The 24,617-nt window shown below is 43.5% G+C and overlaps 1 protein-coding gene across 2 annotated transcripts in view; it reads right to left on the bottom strand.

Moving 5' to 3' along the window:
- Window positions 1-24,314, bottom strand: part of UBE4B (ubiquitination factor E4B) — a gene marked incomplete at its 5' end in the record, with an annotated part of 44,677 nt that extends 20,363 nt beyond the window's left edge. Inside the window, 11 exons of one of the 2 annotated variants that reach the window (XM_084274736.1) lie at window positions 747-861; window positions 1,969-2,069; window positions 2,575-2,716; window positions 6,322-6,435; window positions 7,256-7,666; window positions 8,121-8,349; window positions 9,175-9,319; window positions 12,455-12,542; window positions 13,060-13,195; window positions 18,030-18,216; window positions 24,291-24,314. In XM_084274736.1, the coding sequence (XP_084130862.1) occupies window positions 747-861; window positions 1,969-2,069; window positions 2,575-2,716; window positions 6,322-6,435; window positions 7,256-7,666; window positions 8,121-8,349; window positions 9,175-9,319; window positions 12,455-12,542; window positions 13,060-13,195; window positions 18,030-18,216; window positions 24,291-24,314 (1,692 nt within the window). The remainder of the gene's footprint in view (window positions 1-746; window positions 862-1,968; window positions 2,070-2,574; window positions 2,717-6,321; window positions 6,436-7,255; window positions 7,667-8,120; window positions 8,350-9,174; window positions 9,320-12,454; window positions 12,543-13,059; window positions 13,196-18,029; window positions 18,217-24,290) is intronic. The other variant, XM_084274737.1, reaches the window with a different exon arrangement.
- Window positions 24,315-24,617: the final 303 nt, after the last annotated feature.

The following is a 24,617-nucleotide window of genomic DNA, read 5'->3' as shown; positions in this document are numbered from 1 at the left end:
AGAACTGGAAGGACCAAATGCACTCTGAAGGCCCCTTTCCAGCCAAGGCACCAATACCACAGAGATGCCAATTAAAGACAATTAGAGCCTTACTCATCTTAAACATTATATGGCTAGAAGTAGTCTGGTAGTTTTGTGTCTTAATTACTAGGCCCACCAGTTCCAATTTTTATCATCTCAGTGAGCTGCTCTGACACACAGAACAAGCCATCTAATGTTTCACAGTCATCTTCTCAGTAGAATACCAAGACTTACCAGGCTAGGGGTTGTGAAATGCACTTAGCACCTCAGATGCAAATCACTGAGGTTGCAAAGAGGAGGAGAGATTGCAAGACAGGAAACAACCCAACCAAAAAATCTGAGTACAATTAGGGAAGATCACTGTCTTACTATATTTTTAGGATATTTTGTACAAAAGCACAGAAGGATCAAAACCCAAGGTCAATCCCATAACAGATGCCTGCTCACTCTGAGGAGTTCCCTTGAACATTATATAAACATGCACAACCTACTAACACCTGCACTACTAATAATTAAAGTCAGCAAATTACTGAAGCCAGTCTTTTTCACAAAGTGCTAAAGGAGTTAAAAACGAACAAAACCCAAACTCCAATTGCTTTCCAGGTTGTGAGCCCCTGAAATAACAGGTGTGGAAGTGTGAGATGCAGAACAAACCTCTGGAAGTTTCCTCTTGGATACTGCAAACAGTACAATCACAACACAATTAGTTTTTACCTATGCCATACCTGTTTGAACACTTCTTCATCCTGATAAGTTGTTCTCACCAGTTCTTGGATGAAGCCAAATGGGAGATTCCTACACAGCATGTATGGTACCAGCAAAGACTGCTGCTGCAATGGCCTTTATTGGGGAAAAAAAAACCCAAAACACCAAATTACACATTATTTTGTAGTAATATCTCCAAAAACCTCAGAGCAATCACACCTCAGGATGTGCCAGAATGCACATTATCACCATGTGGGCACACCTACTCCTGTCAGAAGTAACTAACCTAGTCTTCTCAAGTTACTTGGGGAAAAGTTTACTCTGAAACAGATGCTGCTGCCAACATCACACTTTAGTTTAATGAGGCTGGGACAAAACAACTGCTTCTGTGTTCTTCTTTCTAACTCCCCTCTAATGAAAAGACCCTTTGTCAAGCTCAACCAGTAAAGGAACAACTTTATGTACAGTTTTCCAGATCAAGAACAGAACATTAGTCTTTTCTGAATTAATACAGTCATTACTTTCATCTACTTCCTAGAATTTATTTTCATTTTAAAATTATCTTTTCTCCTTATTACATCCATAAAACTTCCTCTAACATCAACATTGGCTCACTAATTGCAAAGGGCAGTGGATAATTGGTGCAGCTTTAAAAATTATGGAAGTATTACTTGGAAACACAAATGCAGATTTCAGTAGAAGTCACATATCTGGCCTCAGAACCTTTTCACTGCTCCAACTAAACAGGCTGCTCAAACAACTGACATCTCAGAGTCTGGATTTAGTGTAGAACATCCACAGGCACACTGACATTACCAAACCTGCTGTGGGGAACTCTCTGAAGGAAAGGGGTGCTATGGCACTTGAGTGGTTTCTGCTATACATTTTAAGCCTCCCAGGTGCAGCTCTACTGGTTACTGCCTGTCATGGGAGCCGTGCCCCAACCATCTGCAAGTGAAACAGTTTATGCACGAGGTGAGGCAGGAGACAGTTTGCTTAACTCAGAGCCCCTGTTTGAACCACTCAAATCCAGCTGGGTGATTTCACCCAAAAACTCAGTTAGAAAACCTTTAAACTGCTATCCACCATCATTACCAGTGGGGGCACAGCACCTGATGGTAAGGCAAGAAACTATTCCTCTGCTCCAGAAACACATCCTGCTCCAACAACTCATCTTAGACCTCAGAAGACAAGAGAATCATCCCAGAACAGCTTTTCATGACTAACAAGGGCTGTGCTTACCTTGGTTGTGTCAAGGATCCCTGTAGCACCAAAGCAGCGTGTGAAATGCACTGTGATCGGATGTTGCTCAGTAACTGGCTGACTGTTGGCTGGCTACACATCTGAGAAACACAACTTTGGATTAATACAAACTACAGGTCCTTGGGGATAGAGCAGACAGAAAGTGTTCTTTATGTGTGCAGTATGAATGTAACATGCAAACTAAGGTTAGCACTATTCCAGTTCAAATTCCTTCAGATTTATATATAAACCCAAATGGTTGTGGCTTTTTCCCCAGAAGTGAAAGTTTAAAGCAGAATATAGAACACTGACAGGGAGCTGGTCTCACAAGTGGGTGTTTTACATAGAATCAACTTGGATAAAGTGCAGCAGATCAAAAGGCAAAGGACAGTTCCTAACACAATGCTTGCTTTAGAGACATCAAACATATGTGTGATTCAGAGATGATGAATCAGTAAGAGCCAAAGGGACACTGTAAATTCTATAAATCTATTTCTATAACAAATCCATCAAGAGAGAACTAAGCAATTCCATCAGCTTTCCCCACTGACCAGCAAGGGGAGTGTTTGCAACATCTCTGATACAGCTTCACTCCCTGAAATTTACCTTTGGTGCTTTTCTCTCCTCTATTCCAACTCTGTCAAAACACTCAATGAGGTAGTTCAGCATCTCTGTCTCCTTACAGCTTTCAATGGTGAAGTGGTCACTGCAGGAATCGGAAACACTCGAGCTGCCAGAGCCTCCCACACTTGAACACACACAGAAAGAAGAGACAAAGCATTAGGTACAGTTCTCCACTTGTACAAAGCATTAGGTACAGTTCTCCACCATCAAATAATTCACAAGCTCTTGGCTTCCTCTGTCAGCTTTCTGAAGACTCGATTCCATCACATGTGGATCAATATTTAAAGTAACTTGTAAACTACACAGAGCTCTCTCCCTTTAGCAACATGTCCAATTCTGAAAGCTCAGCTGCACTGTAAGGTGACTGAAGAATCAATTATCTCATTAAATGAGTAAGTATCTGAAAGCCAGAAATAAGGTGCAGGACTAACGGGAACCCACAAATCTTGTTCTCCTGTGGCCACCCCAAGAAGGAACAGCCTTTAAGTTGTCCCTGACATCAAAGTGTTTCAGGACATGGCACCACTCCCATGCCATGATGCAAGCACTGGTTTCTGCCCAGGCTCTGAACACAGCCTTCAGAAGGGTGGAAATGTCACCAGCTCTGCTAACACCAGCCAACGTGCGGAGAGGAGACCCTAGCCAGTGCACTGGGCTATAGAAAGTCACTTTATATACTCTAAGGAAGCAGAATCATAGAATCCCAGACTGGTCTGGGTTGGAAGGGACCCCAAGGATCATAGAGCTCCAACCCCCCTGCCACAGGCAGGGACACCAACCTCCAGGCCTGGAGCTACACAAGGTTGCCCAGGGCCCCATCCAACCTGGCCTTGAACACCCCCAGGGATGGGGCACCCACCCCCTCTCTGGGCAGCCTGTTCCAGCCCCTCACCACTCTCTCTGCAAAGAACTTCCCCCTAATATCTAATTTAAACCTTCCTTCCTCCAGCTTCACTCCATCCCCCTTGTCCTGCCATCGTCTCCCCTTTTAACAAGCTGATTCCCCTATGAATGAACAAACCAGGAGGTGAAGCACCAAAGCTGCTGTTTCTTTTCAAGTTTCCACATGAAATATAATTTCAAGTCCCTCACAGCAAAATCATGGAATGCTCTCAGTTGGAAAGGACCTCAAAGATTATCTAGTTCCAACCCCCCTGCCCACTTCATTACATAGCACAGCCTCAGGGGCAAAAAAAAGAACATACTGATATCATCACCACAAAACCTAAATACACAAAACCAAACCCATGCTTGAGGGGAGAAAGAAATTCAATACAAAAGGGAGAACAGACCCTACAACTCTCAATCTCAGACTTGTTATCTTGACAGAGTTCTTCTTTACAGCTGGGCAAAGCTAATTAAAAGCAAAATCCTCATCCTACAGAAGGGAATTAAGACAAGATAGATTCACTTTGTGTCAATGGAATTTAAAAAACAGCAATTATGTGGATGGTCTACTACTATTCCTCAAAGAAATGTCTGTGTACAGTCAGTGTGGATTTAAATAAAGCCACATTTATAAGCTCCAGATCTTAAACTGGAAAATTAATAGTATTTGTTTCCTTAAAACACAACATTTTAAAAACACATGTAAAACCACAAACTGTGTCAAAACTGGAATCTCCTTTAAATTACAATTTACATTTTCATAATCAAACTGTACAAATCTACTGCACAAGCTTCACAGCCCAACCAATAAATCAGGGCAAGGTTCTTACTGCTAAGCATCTGGTAGCTCAGTGTGTTCAGAGATCTCACATCAAGTGGCAGCAATCTCTTTTTGCAGAAAAAAAAGAGTTTTGGTTATTCAATTAAAACTGATGCATGTGAAACCCAGCTCTGTTAACACAGTACTCAGTAACTATGACATCACACACACATTTTCTGTTCTATAGTCTCTCTTTTAAACTTTTTGACTTCTCACATTTGGCTTAAAAGTTCCCCTGCTAAGAAGAGTGGTTTTTATAAAACCCTACCACTTCTACAGTTAGCCACTGTTCATGACTCCACGACAGCAGTGACTGAAGTGACTCTAATGTGATGCTCATACATCCTCCATCCACACACTGAATGCTTTGGTATTTTCAGAACCCAATTTGTTGCATAATTGTACAGTCACTGTGTTTATAGTTTAAGGCAACATCTTCCTGCTGACTACAGAATGCCAGGCCATGACATACAAAGGAAGACTCCAGAAGTATAGCAGCCTCAGGAATCTTTACCAAAGGTGGTGTAACTCCAACCAATGTTTGGATTAAATTACCAACAGGATAAAATTTCAACAAAACAGTAAGGAAAATAATCCTCAATTCCACATCCACAAAACAAATCCTAAACTTGTGTTAGCAAGTTCATTCTCCTGAAGTCAAGGCTGGAATGGAAAAGATAGGATGCTACTGCAGGTCTTCTAGTTAACTAACAGTGATGTGCCAAGGTAATGCAGGAACAGTTGTGGACAGAAAAGCTGTGGGGGGAAGGGAAGATCATCCCATACCAAGTCTTTTGGAGCATTCCCTGCCATTGTAAGATACCTCTTGACCTAGCTTAGTTTTACAAGGCTCAAGCCATTAGATCTTCCCTCACTTCTGCCATTAACTAAAATGCTCCAAAGAGGACCAAAAGTCTTATAGGAATTCTTTTCCTCCCAGTTGCCCAACAGGCACACAGTCCTGTCTCTCTTGTACACTTGTAAACTGTGACAAGCTCTATCAGACCACGTTGCCAGCCAGAGTTACCATCAATCATCATCAGGGGTCTGACTGCTCACAGAAAACATTCAGGACACCAGCAAGACTCCAGCAGCACTCTTTCCAGAAAGGTCTTCCTGAAACACACGGGGTTTGTGTAAAACATTCGCTCCTTTCTCCAATTTGGGGTGATACAAAAGGATGGGACGTTTCTTTGGGAAAAGACACCAAGACACTGCAGCATTGCTCTGTGATGCAATGTAAAACTAGAGAAGATCCTACCCTACATTTCCTAAAGGTTTTTCCCCCTCCCCTTGGTACATCCAGTGTTCTGCAGGGGTTTTCGTAGAGCCTCCAAATAGAACTCACCAGTACCAATTCTTACTGTTCTGTCAAAGTTTAATGTCACACAAGTGAAAGAGCTTTGCTATAGAATTCCTAAGTAAAACATTCTGCTCTTCCCCCTCCACTCCTGGCTGCTCCAACTCCAGCAGCCTCTATTACTCAGCACATCAAAGGACTGGGGTAACCTTTCAGGTGTATTTTCTTTGCAGGCTAGAGGAGCGCTCCTGAGCCGTCACGCAGGAACGACTGGCCAGCAAAGCCCAACCACTGGCATCAGCTGGCCATCTGCCACATTTTTTGACACATTTACCTTTGTCCTCATTTCCCAGTTTTTGACAGGAAAACATGCACAGGATACACCACTGGTTTTCAAATTACAACCATGGATGAATAATATTCCTTCTACTCATACAGGCAATGTGGAGCTCCACTCAAACGTCATTTCCAAAGCTATGCTCATTAAACCTAAAATACAGTATGATTAGCATTTACTTTGTCTTAGTCAGCTCTTCAAAGAAGACTAGAAGAGCTGACTAACTAGCATCCATTATACATGTTTACACATCATCTTAAAACCCCAAGTCATCGCCTTGGCTTTAGTCAATCCCCAAGTCACTTTGAAGAACACTTGACAGCACACAGACTCTTAGATCCTAAAGCAACCAAACATGCAGGTTACATTCTCTTTCTCCAATACCTGGACCCAAACTGGACACAAGCAAAATCATCATCTTCATTTTCTTCATCACTACTGTCCTCAGACACATCAGAAACGGCAAGAAGGATGAGGGAGAAAGGGTTGTCGTAAATACTACCACAACAAAAATGAGAAAGGCCATCAGATTTTATAAGCCAAAAGAAAAAGTAAACGGTAGCTTTTCTTTTCTAAGCCTGCCAAAAGTCATCCTCTCTCAACATGCAGATAGCTCCATGTTAGCAAAACCAAGGCTAGACTAACGCGCTGTTATGCTACTGAAAGTTATTCACATATCAAAACACCACACGTTCACAAACTGGTAATTAGCAAAAAACTGAAGCCTAATAATGTCTGAAAAGAAAGTGTTTAGACACAGCCAAATAATATGTATTACACCTCTAAACTACTGAACTGCAAGAGTAGTGGTCTCAAAACTTTGAGTTTTCATTTCTCCCTCCTGAAGGGACTGGGAATTTCAGAAGCAAATGCAACAGTGCTTGGCCTGGCATATACTGAAAGAAGTGAAACTGATTTAACATCTAACACAGTCCAGCAAGTAACAGGTTTCAAAAAATCAACTAAAGCCCTACTGAGAAACCGTGATTTCAAACAGAACAGGTTTACTGTCCAGCTGCAGCAACTGAACAGAAGCCTAATAGTTTAACTGCAATGGATGTCAGAAGAAGAAATGAAAGCAATATTGCTACCTTTAAAAGCGATTATGTCACACTTCAAATGCTCACAGAAGTAGATGTAGCATTTTAGCAGAGGTGGCTTGTTAGCAAGTCAACATATTAGCACAAACCAAACTGCAGGAATCAACTCTGGGTAAGTAGGGTGAGCTCAGCACAAATGCCAAGTGGTTCCAAACTGCAGGGTTAGGCCACACCCTGCATGGCACACATCAAACACACGCTTTGTTCTTGGGAAATACCTAGGAGGAATCCTGCTCAGGACAGAAGAACGCCTGCGCAAGGTACTGGGTGAAGCAGTAAACAAAGGTGGACCCATTGTTGTGGGTCTGTGTCTGGCTGTGCTGAGTGGTGTGGCTGGAGGGCTAGCAGCCATGGCTGGAGGACTTCGTGAACTAGATGGGATGGAAATACTCAAGGAACGCGGGATGGAAGCGGCTGAAAGGCCTCCAGGGTGGGTGACAGTGTAGGGCCGGTACCTCGGAGAGGAAGGCTGCATCCCAGAAGGGCTTGTTGCTGTGAGGTGAGAGCTGACAGTAATGCAAGGCACAGATGTAGTGGCAACTGAACTGGCTGGTGGGGTAAGAGATGAACCAGTCATTGGTACATAGCTTGTGAAATTGGTAGTAGCAGCTGGACTAGTCCCATAGAGACTAAACCAGTCACAGGGAAGAAGAAAAAAAAAAAGCAACAATTTAGGATACACAGAAAAAGGGTGAAAAAGATAAAATGAGCAAGAGAAGCCCTTGCCCTTCTGATGACTCTGCAGCAATAATTCTGCAGCTCAGACATTATTCCTTTACACTAATGTAGACTAAAGCTACGTCACAGTCTACACTTAAGATTCACAACCTTCACTGATGCAAGTTAGGGATCCTTCTCAGAAGGAACCAGCTCCATGGCTGTAACCTATTGAATACACTTCCAGCAGCTTCTAACAGGTCATCAAAAACAGTGAAATGGGGGGACATTCACACAAAAGAGTGAAGAATTTAAAAAAACCTATTGTGTTCAATGTACTTGGGACATTTCTATGCCCTCCCCCCACTTCTAGTCTACAAATCAATATTCTAATGAAATAAGTATTCAGTCATAATCAGAAGTCACCTGGATAATGAACTGGAACCAAAGGAGCCCACATTACAGAACATAGGGCTGCTTCCTGGATTAGAGCCCATGTTAAACATCAGGCTTCTATCAGGGGACCGGGCAGCTGCAGCAATAGGTTGCGATGTAGCCGTCAGGCTGGCAAATGGGTTTTCATCCCTTGACTGGGTGGACATCATCAGCACTTCCATCAAAATCTGCCCAATCAAGTCCTTAAAATCTGAAAACACTGTTAAGAACAAGAGAAGAGAGTTAATATCCTCCCCTGCTGTCTTCACCTGGCACATCAGTCAGAGGTGAAAACATTACCAAAGACTGAACAAAAGTGATGGCCATTGACTGTGCATTAAGTATTGCTTTTGGCAAAGCCAACACACTGACACCTTTATGGCTACTAACAACTAGATTCTGGAGTTAGTCCCCCAAAACCATAAATTGTGTAAAGTACAAAAGATCACAGATGACCTGATGTTACTGTTGATTATTAAATTTCTCTTTTCCATCCCTCTCCTATTTTCCTACCTTGGGAAAGGTGGGAACTGTGGTGAAACCTGTCAAGCTGGGCAAATTGTGTCATTAAAAAAACCAAAAAGCATGTGCTCACACTTGATTGTCCAAACATAAAATAACAGTTTTGAATTTGGTCATATTGCTGACAAAATATAACCTGTTCTATAAATAATCACAAATTCTTAGCTTATCAAATTATTTGCTAAGTGTCTATCATGATGCAAGGCAACTCATTAAGTCCCTTTCTGGAAAAAAACCCCCTCAATTCAGCAAGACTGCAACATCAGCACACAGGCTGACAACTGAAACCATCAGCAGCAAAGTGCAGCCACTGAGTAAAACAAGAGCTGTGACCAGTGAGTCCCACGTTCCTTACTGGGGATCCCACCCCTCACTCCACCTGCTTGTAACAGATCCTGGAAGCAAGCAAAGACCAGAAGAAGGTGGCTCAAGCACTGTAGTAGAAAAAAGCTAAAAATGAAAACAGAGAACGTGCCACTCAACTGCAACTGTCACTGACATTGATAACAGTTCAGATTCCTACCTTCCTTTGGGTTCTGCTTAAACTGAGCAGAGAGTGAATTCAGGAAGATAACATCCCTGTCTCGGTCCTTCCAAGAGACTCTGAAGATCTTACAGACCAGCTGTAACGCTTGCTCCTCAGATACTTCAGACCCAGACAGAGGTTCCTTGGTTGAGGAGGTAAAAAACAAAACCAGAAACCACAAACTTATTTGCAATTGTTTTAGACAAGCCACAATTTTATCAGATACAGGTCTTCTTTAAACAGCTTCAGACTGACTCTTCATGGCAAATTTTGTACACTTGTGAAAGTACAGATAGATTTGTTAAAATTTTATTAGGAATAAACCTGTAAAAAACATAAGAGACACAGAAAAGATGCAGCAGAAACACACAAATCCAGTAGGAAAGAAATCCCAAACACATTCAAAAAACAGTACACTAAGAAAATTAACCAAGATACCCATGATTTCTCATGTAAGGAATTAATTGGGGATTCCAATTTTCATTATGCACAGGTATTTTGGGAGTTTCTTGCAAAAATGAACACGCAGCTTCCTCAAGTCTTCCCTGCTTTCAGATCTTTGCCCAGGATAAAAACATTTTCCACTGGAAACAAGTCAGGGCAGGACAAAAGACTCAAGGGTTTATTTTGTTCCTTCTTTAAAAAGAAGGTACATATACAACTGTGTTCAAATTGAAGGAGTGGTTTCTCTAACAAGGAATGCTGCCACATACAGTGGCTAGCAAAGAGTAAATGGGAAGGTTCTTGCTATCCTAAGGCAGCTTTGGGGGTGCACCTGAAAAGAAAAAGGTGAAATACAAAGAAATAATAGTCAAGTAATTACCCCTGCAACATGAGGGAGGGAGTGTTTTAAAGCATTTCCAACACACACATCACAAGTCAGCAATGTAACTCTGTCCCTGCTACACTCTTCTACCAACAATGAAGAAGCAACGTAACACACAGACCAGACAATACAGCTGCACAGAATTTCAAAGATGGAAAAGTTTGAGCTTTGAGGCTGTTTTCCTCCAACAGTTCCCTGTGAGAGTTGCAGGGATTTCTCAGGTTAAAAAAAAAACCAAACCAGAATTCTGATATTTGACTAACACAAGAGCATGCTGGACTGCTGTGGATCATGAGATTACAGTAACAGCCTTTTATTTAAGAAAGAAATAAATCAATGAGAAAGAACAAAATGAAACTTAAAAAAACCCACAAAACCATATGGGTGCCACCAAAAAGCTCCTTATTTTCTTTTGAGATTCCAGAATGGCCACCAGGTAAGCCTAGGTCTACCAGAGATTTCCAACAACTACTAGTGGGGTACCCTTTTCAAAACCTTCTCCCTTCAAATCACTGAATGACCAATAAATTTTGGCACATTAACACATTTGTATTGATTTCACCACTCTACTAGTACTCTACTGTTTTCAGGTACTTCCAGTTCTCCTGCCCATTTCTGCACTGACAGCACTGCCAATGCAGAGAGCCAAGCAAGAAAAGTTTTTGCTCTTAATGAGCACTACACTGTCTCCTCCTCACCTAAATTTTGATGCCTTCAAATGAGTTAGAGGAGTTCAACAAAGCCTGCAAAGGTTAATTTTTATTTTACACTGCTTCTCCCTCTCTCCAAGGCTGTCCTTGGTTCCATGCTATTTGTTTCACAGCAGCACAGTGCACGCTGTCCAACTGCCTGATTTGCAGCTAGGCAAATGGAAAGGATTCTGCAGCACGGTTGTTGTGCTTTAAGCCAGGCTTCTACCAACTGACCTTATTACTGACAGTGCAGGGGTAAACAAAGGCATCTAATGAGGACTTGAAGAATTGCTGTGGAAACTCCACTACACTGATGTCCCATTTCTTTATGACTTTATTTCACATGGGCCTTAAAATCAAATGACAAAAGAGGACAATTTTAGGACTGAATTAGAGCTTTGTACTTTCTTTCTCTAGTTTAAAGGGTTCTACCACCTGTCCAAACCTTCACAGCTACATGTTCTTAATGATACTGTCAGAAAATAAGAGAAAATTGTCATGACAGAGTACTGCTTTAGCACACATAACCTTTGAAGCAGTGCTTTGCTAGCAGACCTCTACATGCTGGACAAACAGGCAGCAACAACCTTCAGAAGTGTCTTAAAAGTATAAGGGCTATGGAGATGAAGGGCCTGGAGCATCTCCCCTGTGAGGAAAGGCTGAGTGAGCTGGGGCTGTTCAGCCTGCAGAGAAGACGACCAAGGGGGGATCTGATTAATGTTTATCACTATCTGAAGGATGGGATGCAGGGGGAAATGGGCAGCCCCTTTTCAGTGTCTGTGGGGACAGGACAAGGGGCAATGGCTGCAAGTTGGAGCACAGGGAGTTCCACAGCAACCTGGGGAAGAACTTTTCCCCAGTGAGGGTGAGGGAGCCCTGGGACAGGCTGCCCAGGGGGTGTGGAGTCTCCATCTCTGGAGAGATTCCAGCCCCATCTGGACCCCTGTCTGAGCAATATGAGCTGGGGAGCTGCTTTGGCAGGGGGTTGGACCCCATGAGCTCTGCAGGTCCCTTCCAACCCCTGTGAGTCTGTGATTCTGGGATTTCTTCTGGCCTACTGCTTATTAAAAAAGATCTGGGCACTAATAGGCCACGTTGTTATGACAGATCTAAGAAAAGCCTTTGTTTCAGAGTTTTCAAATATCAAACAAATTTGCGACAATCAAAATGCAGCTTTTGTATCAGATGTATTTACTTTCTTGCCTTCCCAAAATGTTTTGAGGAACTGCAGTGAAGACACTAAACTATTCCCAGGTGACACATGAGGACTAGTTCCATCTTCTTGAAATCATGTATTCAAAATACAGAGATAACAGAACTCACTCCAAGCTAAAACTCTGCATCACTCCATCCTAAACCCTGTCTTCCTGTTTTTATTCCATTATTTGGAACACTTACCCCACACAGTTCTAGTAAAGGAATTTCTCCAAAAACCAATGTTGTCTCTTTTGAGAAAGAAGAGGATGCAAGGCAAGCCCTGGGAATATTACAGCCTGCAAAGCTGAAGCTACGTAAGGCTGTCAGTGAGGGAAAACACCACATAAGCAAAGGCAGGATTTACCAAGTCTGAGCTGAAGCCTTCATCAAATGAAGTTCTTTTTTTGGATAACAGAAGCATGCATTGCACTGAAAACCAAACCCACAGGACTGCTGGTTCCCAACTGGGTAACAACAGGCTCTCCCATGAACTCCTGCAGCTCAATGTTTTAACACCACACACACATAATCTGGTAGAGAACAGCCAACTTAAGAGACCAACCTTATCTGTCAAACTTCTTTTCTCTCTGCGATCATTCTCGTCAACCTCCATGTTTTCAATTCCTGAATCCACATCTACCTGGGACATACTGGAAATGGGAAGAAGAGAAGCAGCCCATTAACTTGTAGAAAGGCACAGACAGTCTGTAAGATGCTGACTGAAGGAGTGTCACCTTAAGTAAAAGCAGCAGAGAAAAACCAATGCAACAGGAACAGCCATATGCAAAACCAGCAATTAAAATCCCTAGTTGATAAACACTTCTCATATCACAATATTTTCATTTCAAGAAAAAATACTAAATTTCTATCATGCCCCATAACCTTTTCTTTCTTAAGCTGAGCAGCTGAATTATCCCCACCAGACATGCTCATCACTCAGTATCTAAGGTATTGCTTTGTCTTTTATCATTTGAGGCCAGGAATTCCCCTTTAAACCCAGACTAGAGAAGCATTACAGCAGTGTGAGCAGTGGGTAATTTCCAAGCGTTTAACCCTGTGGTGTTACCATGGCTGAAGTGAGCCACAGCAGAGTGTGTTCTGGTGTAAGTGGTTTTGATGATTAGCATTACACAGTATTTGCTGGCTTAGACAAGCTGCATTTGTTACCTTTTCTCACAGGAGACACTATCAATATCCATGCTCTGAGACCGAGAGAGAGACTGAGATTGGGTTTCAAGGCTGTTAGATGGAGAACTGCTGAGTGAACTCACTCCTTCGCTGCTCTGGCTTCGGTGGGCTACTCCTAGGGAAAAGGCACCACCAAGATTACTACTACAGAGATGAGAAGGCACTACACAATTATTTGGGTGGAAAAGGAGAGGAAATAATTTTTCAATCCAGCTCTAAAGCATTCTTAGTAAGGCATTAGGAAATAAACATTAATATTCAAATTTGACTACAGATAATCACATTTTCTACCTCCCCTTGCAGCAGCAACATAGGAATGCTTACCTGTGTTACCACACAGAGAACAAAAGAATTTGCAGCTGTTATGTGCTCAGAGATTCCCTCCCATTAAAAAAAAAAACACTAACAAACACACCTCTTGTAAGATTGCTCTGCATACTACCTTAACACTGTGTCAAAAGTCCCTCTAGAGTCAGTCCTAACAGAACAAAACTTCACACTGTCATTACAATGGAGTAAACTCCAGTGAGGATCCAGTACACAGCTAATTAGAGTTCTGACAGTCTGCCCACAAAACCTCCTACAATTTTCTGGGAAATTAGCAGGATTTCTTCTGCAAATAAAGCATCTATGAAGTCCTGACAACATGCACTAGGTGCCACACCAGCAAGTGGAGAGCAATTAAATGCCTTCAGAGCACGACTGGTGAGCATCAGGATACAAACAGATGGATTCAGCTTGCACAGAAGGGCAGTGTCAGATAACTAGCATCCTCAGAAGAAAGTCACACACAAGTACAAATGAAAACACTGTGCTTTCAGTAACAGTTGAAGTCATAGAATCATAGACTGGTCTGGGTTGGAAGGGACCCCAAGGATCACAGAGCTCTAACCCCCTGCCACAGGCTGGGACACCAACCTCCAGGCCTGGAGTCAAGTAACTTCTACAAACATCTAAATGGAGAGGGCTCCTGAGTGCAGCCTAACCCAAAATATGTGCCCAGTAACCCTGTTTGAAGGCACTAGTAAAGGAGCATTAACTGCAAGCTGTGACTGTAGCTTTCTCAGTATCAGGTGTTTGCATGTCAGTCAAGAGAGGCCTTGGAGGGGCAGAAAAAAGGCACCATTCATCTGCCTGTTCGAAAGGAAAGCAGCAGTGAATTCCACTCCTTTGGGTTCTTCTGGCTGCAGTTTACAAGACATGTTCCCAAGACAACACCAGGTTTCAGGCAATTAGTGTAAAACCAGATTGATAACTTATTTTTACATTCCAGCACTGGCTGTATTTTGGTGTTGCTACTGGGAAGTGTGAGCTTGTCCCACATTTACGCAGTGGAAGACGTCCTGAAGTGGGGGCATCAAAACAGAAGAGATGGGATTTATGCTCTTTGACACAAGCTGTTTGCTTTTGAGCAGCCTTCCCAAAAGCTTTTCTAGGTCTTGAAACAATTTGTTTTACAGGAACTAAACTGCAGAAGGCAGAAAAATCCCATTTAGAAGATAGTTTGCTGAAGAACAGCTAGACATTCAGCATGAGAGGTAGGAAGAGCTGCTTCATTCAGCTGCTTTGAAACTCCTGGTTAACTTCCCTGAGTATGGAAACAGTTTATGTTTAACTCTTTGGATTACACTGGAAATGAGCCAGTATCCAGAAAACACTCAAATTTTCAAATAAAACGTGGAAAAGGTGTGCAAGTTCAGATTAATTTGCATTAGTATTCAGAAAAGAATTCACTAGACATGTGAAGACACTCTCAGGTAGAACAGAATACCACAGGACACATCAGGAACTTGCACAAAAATACTGGCCAAATACAAATTTTACTCAGTCTTGTTACCAGCTTCTATGCTTTGGTTAGAGATTTCAGGGCTGTAGCTGGGCATTACAGTTCATTCAGAAGCAACATTCAAACAACATGCTTGAGCCCATGAGGTTTTCAGTATGAAAAGAAGAATAGAGACAGGAACAGAGATCCTCCAAGAGAAGTTCTATCCTGCTTGACCACCTGCCTGCTGATCTGAATGTCTGCAAAAGATTTCCCCATGGAAGCAGGAAAATGTCAAAAAACTCCCTCATTTCAGTTCTCAACACCTAACTATTTCCTTTGCCAGGATTTTAGTGATGCCTATTCCAGCTCTGACACTGAAAGTCCTTGCAGAAGGCACAGCTCCAAAGCCCAGTCCAGTTTCTCCACAAAACCAAGGATACAGAAATATCAAGTACAGTGTCTGAACTGAGCTCAGGTCAATCAGGTTAGATAAAACTAACTTTCAAAACTAGACCTTCAATGACAGAGTTTCCCTAGAGGTAACACCCAGCAGCAGTAGGCATGGCAGGGGAAGGCTGACTTCAGCAAGGCATTCTAGCATGTCACTGATTTAAGGTATCCCAGTTACAACCTTGTTGTTCTTCAGTATGTCATCAATTATAAAGGGGCAGTTTTAAGTCCTTCCTCCCTCCTGATCTGTCTTCCCAAAGAAAAAGCTACTGAAGTCAGCAGATAAAAGAGACTAGAGCAAACATGGCTTACCAGGGTCACAAACCGCACTGCTCTGCATCTCCTTGGTGTCTTACTCCCACTGCCAGGAAAGTGTACTTTGATAGTTAGACCACAGCACTCACTGACAGGCATCTTCAAACAAGCTGGCCTATGTATCACCTTTTCATAACAAATCTTCCAGAATTTACTTCCATCTGTACTTTCCTGGATCAGGTATACACCAAAATACCTGACACACAACAGCATACAGCACCAGAACATGACTATGTGATACCCAAACACATAGGTACACCCAAACATGGCATTACACCAGCTGCTAGAAAGAAAATTAACTCTTTCCTAGCCAAAACCAGGACAGACTCTCATTGATACACTGGTTTTAGGTTCTCCAAAATATTTTCAACATACATGCTAAATAATAATCATGCTTTTCATTAAATTAATCTGTAAGTCTGATCTCGTGACATGCAGCTTCCTACACAAATGGATGCTCACAAGGACACTGTTCTGTTGGGGCTGCTCTCTGTATGTCCAAATGAATTAAAATCCTCTGCAGTCTGATGCTCAAAGGAACTCCTGCAAACCACACAGCGTTAGCTGAGTCTTCCCTTACACTAAATAAATCCAACAGATAATCAGTTGTGACCTTTTTTCCCCCCTGATCTGTTCCCCAATTTAACTGCATCTATCACGGATTGTAGGGGTTGGAAGGGACCTCTAGAGATCGACTCCAACCCCCTGCCAAAGCAGGGTCCCTAGGACAGGTTGCACAGATTGACATCCAGATGCGGCTGGAATCTCTCCAGAGATGGAGACTCCACACCCCCTGGGCAGCCTGTCCCAGGGCTCCCTCACCATGAAGTTCTTCCACATACACTATCAGGCTGCTGCAGCGACCGGCACCGTAGGAAGCAAACACTATAGTGACCAGGTAACTTCTGTTTCTGCCATCACTCCACCTAGTCTGCAGAGTTAGGCACTGCCTAGTGCAGCCAGATGACTTCTTAAACCAACACTGGCTGTTTGACCACTTGAAACCCCAGGAACTCTGTGTGCTGATACACAAACATCTCCACACACAGGTTCCCACTTCCGCTCCTCCTCTCTGCTGGCATTATCCTCACACAGCTGTGCAGTACAACAGAACAGGACCCCAGCTACTTGACAACTAAAGATTTACTTCTCCTGGGCTAGTTTTCACCTGGATCAAGTCCATAATCCACTTCACCACACAGCTGCTACGGACAGCGGAGGGACAGGCAGTCAGAAATACACATTCCAGGAGTCAGAGCACAGCAAAAGGGATTCAAATAATCATGTAACCACAGGCTGAGTGAACACAGGAAGTGAACTCTGGTTGTTCTTAAAAGTCACCTTTGCTTCTGGGTTGCTGACTATAACCATGAAGACAGCCCACAGTGTTAAATTCCATCTGCAAGTAGCTTTTCTCTGCCTTGCTTTGGATACAAGGCAACAAAATAAGCAGGAAGGAGTCACTTCCAGGTATTTCAGAGCAGCACTGTAATTAAATTACAAGGCTGAAGCTTGTAAATCCCCAAAGGGAAAAACATAAAATAGCAAACAGGGAAATAGATAAAGAATTCTGCATGCTTCAAGGGGCGTTGGAAAAAATAGTATTCCTAGCCAATTATTAAAAGACATATTGAAAACCTATTTAAGATGATCTTGACATTTGTTTTGAGATTGTTTTTGTGAACTTCTTACCTTAGTAAGAGAATATGCAAAGCAATTTAAGTTTGCAAACAATGATCACGATACTGGAAAACAGGTCAGCTGGTTTTGATTTCTATGATACCCAATTTGAGGTCAAAATTGTATTTTTTAGCTCAAAAGGGGTATCACATATAAGAATATCGTCTTCACCCCTCTACAGAACAACCCTCCCAATTTTCCATGCTTTCTGCACGTGCCTCATCTTAATAAACTGGGCATTATTTGTATCTTCTGAAATAAATATCATTACCATTTGTAAATACAAAGGAGAAAGAAAATACTTTATTCTTATGTAAACAAAGCACAGTCTACTATTGTTAATTGTGCCAAACACAGGTAATTAAAGATCAAAAATGAACTTGGGACTCATTGCTAAAATGTACCCAGAAAGCAGTCGATAAAAAAAAACTGTGTTGCAAGACTGAAAAGCATTTTGTCCCCTCTCCCTGACACAGTGGCTTTCTTTTCTGTAATATTCATCATAGTAAACTCTATTATCAACTTCTTCAAGCTTTGGTAACCTGTATTTTAAATGCCATTTACTGGGACCTGGAAAATAATTGCACCTAACTGCTGATCACATGGAAAACGAAATTGAAAGGTACCTTTATTCACCATTTGAGACTGTTTCTTTCTGAAAAATTATTCTTAGCAATAGCAGAAATACCATCAGTGGTGGTGCTCAGGCAGTTCTGTCACTAACACGCCAACCTACCTGATGCACCAATTGGAGAGGTAGCTGGGGTCATGCTGTGGACATTTAAGCCTAGACTATGGGATGGCCCCGGGGCTGGTGCTACTACAGGTGGTCCAGGTGGAGTCTCTCTCTGCGGTGATGTCAGCGGCGTCGTAGGCTGGGAGGATGGTCCACCTGCCAGGCGAGCAAGGCGCCTTCGACGAATCTGCCCAAAGGAAATGAAAACAAGCAAGTTCATTTGCACATACACATGTACCCACAGCCACAGATGGCCCCTGGCAGGGGCATCACCTCCTGTAAAACTGAGGATATAGAGGCTCTATTGCATGGCCTGCTAAATGGAGCCAAGTCTCACTCTCATTCCGAGTGACAATACTAAGATGTCTTTCAGATTGAGATTTTAACGATGTTTTTGCCTTCCTGGAACACCATCTGCACTGGAGAATACTCTGTGTGTCCCTCAAACAGTTGTGCAAGCCACTCAGCAATTTCAAAACCTGGAACACTCATTTATTTTGGCATTTGATGAGACAAACTGCACTAACCTGATAAAAGGGACAATATGAAGGTGACCTTTGCCTTACTTTCACCCCATGTGATGCTAAGAAAAACACTCCTGCTAAAGAAGATCCAGTTAAAAGTCATTAATGAAGACCACTGTCCAAGTTAAGCTAAACCAGACCTGCAACACTAAAAATAGACAACTCATCTTCTGGACAGAAGCATCTTCGAAAGTAAAGACAGACAGTAAGTAACAGCCTCTCATCACCTAGAGACATTCCACTGCAGAGAATTTAAAAAACATGTTTTGCACCATACTTGTATGGCAGAAGCATCTGTCTTCAAAGTCTGACCTTAGAAAACTGTTATGATCTTATTTATTAAAATCAGCACGTGACCAAATGAAACTTGTGGGACTCCCAAGTGAAAAACAGAACTGAAATTATTTACTACCAAAGGCTGCCTCAGAAGACCCGCTCCCAAAGGTTACACCTTCAGCTCAAAATAAAGGTATCCTATCTGAGGGTGTTCACTCCCTGCAAAGAGAACATGAATTGCTTATTCCCACTTGGGATGTACCAGCTTTCATCTCTGCTCACAATCCCAAACAACTGCCAAGCCAGGGAAAGAGCAAACCAAGGATTCGCGTCAAGTCGATGTCTCCGCTACATCGCCGCAGTCATCTAATGGTCTGTGAAACCTACCCCAACAGGAAAGGGAACAGATCAAATTAAATCAGACTTCAAAAACTGTGGGAAAACTGTTTGGAACTACATCTCCCTCCATCACAGGTGCCACCCCATGAACATCAAAGGCAGCTAGAAGATAGGGTTGGGGTTTGTTTCCTTCTTAAGGCAAAACCAGAGGTTATGATTGGACTGCCTTAATCCCTCTTCTTTGACAAGCAAAACAGGGGAGGTTAGTCACAAGGCAATTGTTTAGCTCTGTCATAAGCAGAAGCTGTACATAGAAGGATCTCTCAAGAGCTATTGAAAAAAATACCTAAATTTTTCTCCACTCATATCTTCTATCCTGTTTCTTCAGCTTGTTTTCTGGAAAAAGCCACAGACCTCCCCATCATCTCAGAGCCAGGCCTGAGAAAGGGTCAGCTGCTCAGCCCAATATCTGTTTTCCCTATTGCTGAACCCAAATGAAGTTCACTCCTCACAAAGCCATACCAAAATTACTATTGCTCAAACAACCTGGCTGAATTGAAATCTATTTGAATTAGGGAGTTGAATTTGAGGGTGACAGAGCCCTGGGACAGGCTGCCCAGGGGGTGTGGAGTCTCCATCTCTGGAGAGATTCCAGCCCCGTCTTGACCCCTGTCTGAGCAATATGAGCTGGGGAGCTGCTTTTGCAGGGGGTTGGACCCCATGAGCTCTCCAGGTCCCTTCCAACCCCTGGGATTCTGTGAATTCAAGCTTTAAAAGCCATGTCCTTACCGTTCCATTTACCTATAACCATGTTTTATAACATGGAAAGGAATATAAAGGAATGTCAGGAAGCAACAAAGGAAAAAAACCCACAAATACACACACAAATAGCCCATATATGCAGAAAGGAAGAACAAGTAAGATTTATTTTTCTTGCTTTTCACATAATCAGTGTGATGTGAAACTTCTCCAACTGGCCACATTTGTTTTGTTAACTAGATCCAACTCTGATGTTTGGAAGGAAATATGGTAGGACAAAACGACACAGGTATTGACCAACAGATTTATCAATTTATTCTCCAATACAGTCAAACACTGATTACTCAAACAAGGCCACATCCCTCATAAGGTATGACTTGCACAAAATCTCTCTTCTCCCAGTTTCAGAATCATCTCCCACTTCCACATGGGTAACTGAGGTCACTCGTGCCACTCATGCCTTCACCTGCAGAGCTGGGCTACAGCAAAGCCACAGTCACACCACAACCAGCCCCAATCGTTGCCACTGAAACAGGAGGATGTGAAGGTGAACTTTTCACCTTGTCTTTGTCACTCTGAGTCCATCAACCAGCCATCTTTCTTATGGGCCAGTCCCCAAAACTGTAACCTGCCCTGAAAAAAATCCTGAAAAGGGCACAATCCAAATAAACCTGCAGAAGCTGAGCTGCTTTTAGATAAGTTACTACAATTAAACCCAACACAAGGGTTTTCCTTGGGCCTTTTGGGACAATGGGCAAATTATACTCATCTTCCTTACTGCTGAACAAGTTCACACTGAAATATAAACAAACTCTGAATATATTTTCAACTGGAAGAGTCAGCTTTCAAAACTGGGAGTACATTTAGTAACTGGTGAAGGCCCAGATTTAGTTCTTACATACTCTCAGTTGTCAGATTCCTCCAGGCTTACCTACAGTCATCACAGAGATCTGAAATCTGACGTGAAGAATAGAAAGTTTTAAGTAGGAACGAAAACAAGGGAGAGAAAAATACTGTGTGAGAAAGGCTGAAGTGCCAGCTGGAAGAGAAGTCTGAGAAGAAAACTGGTGCACACATGTCATCCAGCCAGTTCCCTCATGGTGAGGGCAGTGAGATGGGTTTGTGCTCAGGGCACAAGACAGGGACTCCGAAGACGCCACTTGTTTGCACAACACTAGGAACAAATGAGGCCCCAACCTGCTGCCTTCATGGAATACAAATAACCTGTGCCAGAGCTGCGGCTGCTCAAGGCAACCTGCTCTAGTGTCAGACTGAACAACTCTCCAAACTACCAGGAAGGAATTCATCATTGGGCTTTGAAAAATATTTCACAGAATCCCAGGATCCCAGAGGTTGGAAGGGACCTGGAGAGCTCATGGGGTCCAACCCCCTGCCAGAGCAGCTCCCCAGCTCATATTGCACAGGGCGGCGTCCAGACGGGGCTGGAATCTCTCCAGAGATGGAGACTCCACACCCCCTGGGCAGCCTGGCCCAGGGCTCCCTCACCCTCACTGGGGAAAAGTTCTTCCCCAGGTTGCTGTGGAACTTCCTGTGCTCCAATTTGCAGCCATTGCCCCTTGTCCTGTCCCCACAGACACTGAAAAGGGGCTGCCCATTTCCCCCTGCATCCCATCCTTCAGATATTGATAAACATTAATCAGGTCCCCCCTTAGTCTTCTTCTCTCCAGGCTGAACAGCCCCAGCTCACTCAGCCTTTCCTCACAGGGGAGATGCTCCAGGCCCTTCATCATCCCTGTAGCCCCTCTGGACTCTCTCCAGGAGATCCCTGTCTTTTAATCCCAGGGAGCCCTTTCCTTTGGAAAGTTTCAGGCACCCCAATAATACCCAACAAGAAGCGCTTGCAACAATGGCACAGTGCAGAGCTGTTATCACTGTTACCTAACAATGACAAGTTATTTCCTATTAATTATTACACAGGCTATGTAGCAAACAATGCCCATCTCCCCTACAAAGCACAGCTCCTTCATCAACAATTTTACAAGTTAATTTAAAAAATAATCTAATTGGTTGAAGGGCAAAAGCAGATTGTTTTCAATCAGTACAGCTTTTGCTTGACACGTGTAGACTCTGCCTTTGAATACTAGCTTTCAGAAGTGACCTTATTGGACTGCTTAAAAGTTGTTAGGTGGACACACTACAAAAACAATGTAAAATTAGCACCCTGCTAACTGGTAATTTCACTATACAGCAGAAGTAAAGATGCAAATAGGAAGAGCAGACCCTCAAAGCTCACATGCTGGCAGTAAAAATAAAAAATGGAAAAAATTTCCATCAACATCTGCTCAGTGAGAATCTAAGGGAATTTTTTATTCTACCATATTCACAGAAGATTCCAAGTCTGTACCACAAAGGGTGACCTGAATGGATAGCTTTATTTTTCTTGTAGTCACTGGAGCATGTTAAATTGGTTCCAGAAATGCCTCGTTTTCTGGTGACGTTAGTCATGTTCTATGCTCAGAAACTGCTACTCTACACCACTCAAACCCCATGTAAATATTAAAAAATGCTAAATTCACATCATTATTCCTCACTTAAAATTACAATCTGTTAAGATTACACTTAATTATTGCTTGATACAAGAAGACAATCTAATCTACAAAAGGCTCACAATTAATTTCAAGTTTACTTCAGTCTTTTCTCCCCCCCTTCAGCCACTGCCAAACAAGAAGTCTGGATCCAAGTCACATAACACCTATTTTAGAAGGCTATTTTTCCATGTAGCCCACCCCTAACCAAGGGTTGACTGCACCAGGTGATAGTAAAGCAGAGATATGGAGGAAGATTAAAACAAAGTTGGCTCTGACTCTTCAACAAGGGGTCCAGTAACAATACAAAGCAACAGCGTGACTCTCTTAGAATGATGTAAAATTAAGTTTGTCTCAAGCAATCACCCAGAGACTGCTGAGCTCTGGTCTCAGCTGAACCACAGGAGGTCAGGAAAACACTTAAGTCGCTTGTGACCAATGTTTGCTGGATAAGGCAGATGAATCCCTACTGGAGAACTCTCTGTCTGCAGCCTCAGTCCCCCACTGCAGTGCTTTTGATGATGTAATTTGCTGAAGCAGTGACACAAACAAGGTTACATAGGTTAAATAATTCTGAAATTAATCATAAAACACCTCACAAGCAGATGGTTAAACTGCAGGTAAACAAAGTACTCATGAAATACACCTATAAACTCAGGGATCCTGTTTCACAGTAGGAATTACACTAATGTCCTATCCCAGTCTCCCCAACATGGCAATTGTCCTCCTCTGCTTCCCTAGAGTATGAGGGCCTTCAGCAGGTAAATAGCATGAAGTATTTCCTCCTAGTCCAATGCTGAAACACTGGAGGATTCTTAAATCATGATGTAAAACATCATGACAAACTTTGAAGAACACAAGTCTCAGTGAGAACAGCAGCCACCTTGCTTTACAATCATGCTCTAGGATATGGTACAGAAGAAAAAGAACTTATTTAGCTACTTCCAGGAGTATTACAGCAATGGGGTGATGCAGCATACATCCCATCTTCACATGAAAAGATCTCATTTTTAACCAGATGAGGGAAGATTTGAAGTTGTTAATGAGTTGGAAATTACACCAAGACAATGGGAAACTCCCCATATACTGATCAGAATCATTGCAGAACTCATTTGAGAGGCCTCTGATGTACAAGCAAAACACAAGACTGTAGTTTATATTAAAAAACAAAAATGCCACCACTCTGTAGGAGGAAGAAACAGTTCACATTATTCCATGTCAGATGTTTGTCAGTGCCACCTATAACTCTCCGGTGAAAGAAGAGGTTGACTAAAAGAGGATAAATCAAATGAAGCATCAAAAGGCTGTTTCAAACTGTTGAAGAAGCAGCAATATTAAATTGAAGTCCACGCGCTTCTCAGCAAAGCACCTGAGGAAAGAAGCCTTTAAGTGTTTTACTACATTAAAGAGGAGTCGTTGCGGCTTTTTATCCTAAAAAACCCACACAGAGAAGATATAAAACGCCCAGTGCCGCACACAGAAAAGAGACACCCTCCAGACAAAGGCTCCCTGGCAGATGGAAGCAAAGAATAAACAATTAACCAGGGGAGCAGCAACTCAACCCCATCGACCTGCCAGCGGGCCGCGGGTCAGGGACAGCGGGGAGGGAGGAGGAGGAGGACGAAAAACACCGAGCAGAGGCGCGAGGGGAAGGCAGGGCGCCTCGGCAACGCTCCTTCCCACGCACGGGCCTCACCGCGGGCTCAGGAAAAGGGCGCGGGGACGGCCCGGCGGCCTCTTCCCGCGGGGCCCGGCCGCCCCCGGCGGCGCCTCCCGCCCGCCCGCCCCTTCAGGCCCCGCGGCCCGCCGAGACTCACCTCATCCGCGCTCAGCTCCTCCATCGCCTTCCTCTTAATGGTGAACGGAGGGAGGGCGCTTTCCTCTGCCCCGCCGAGGGGCAGCTCCGAGGAAGCGCTCCCCTGCCGCCTCTGCCCCCCGGGCCGCCTCACAAGGGCATCTCCGGGGCGGCCGCGCCGCGCCTCGCCCGCCGGCAGCCGGCCCCGCCGCCGCCCCCGACCCGCTCCCCGCCGCCCGCCCGCGCCTCAACTGCCTCAGCCGCGCCCCGCCGCGGCCGAGCCGTACCCCCGGCTGCCCCAGCCCGCCCGCACCCCTCAACCTCGGCCCCCGCCCGCGCCGCGGCCCCT

This window comes from Gallinula chloropus, assembly GCF_964237585.1.
Source record: "Gallinula chloropus genome assembly, chromosome: 23".
Taxonomy (NCBI): domain Eukaryota; kingdom Metazoa; phylum Chordata; class Aves; order Gruiformes; family Rallidae; genus Gallinula; species Gallinula chloropus.
The sequence above is the reverse complement of the archived record's forward strand: the minus strand, read 5'-3'. Positions and strand labels throughout refer to the sequence as shown.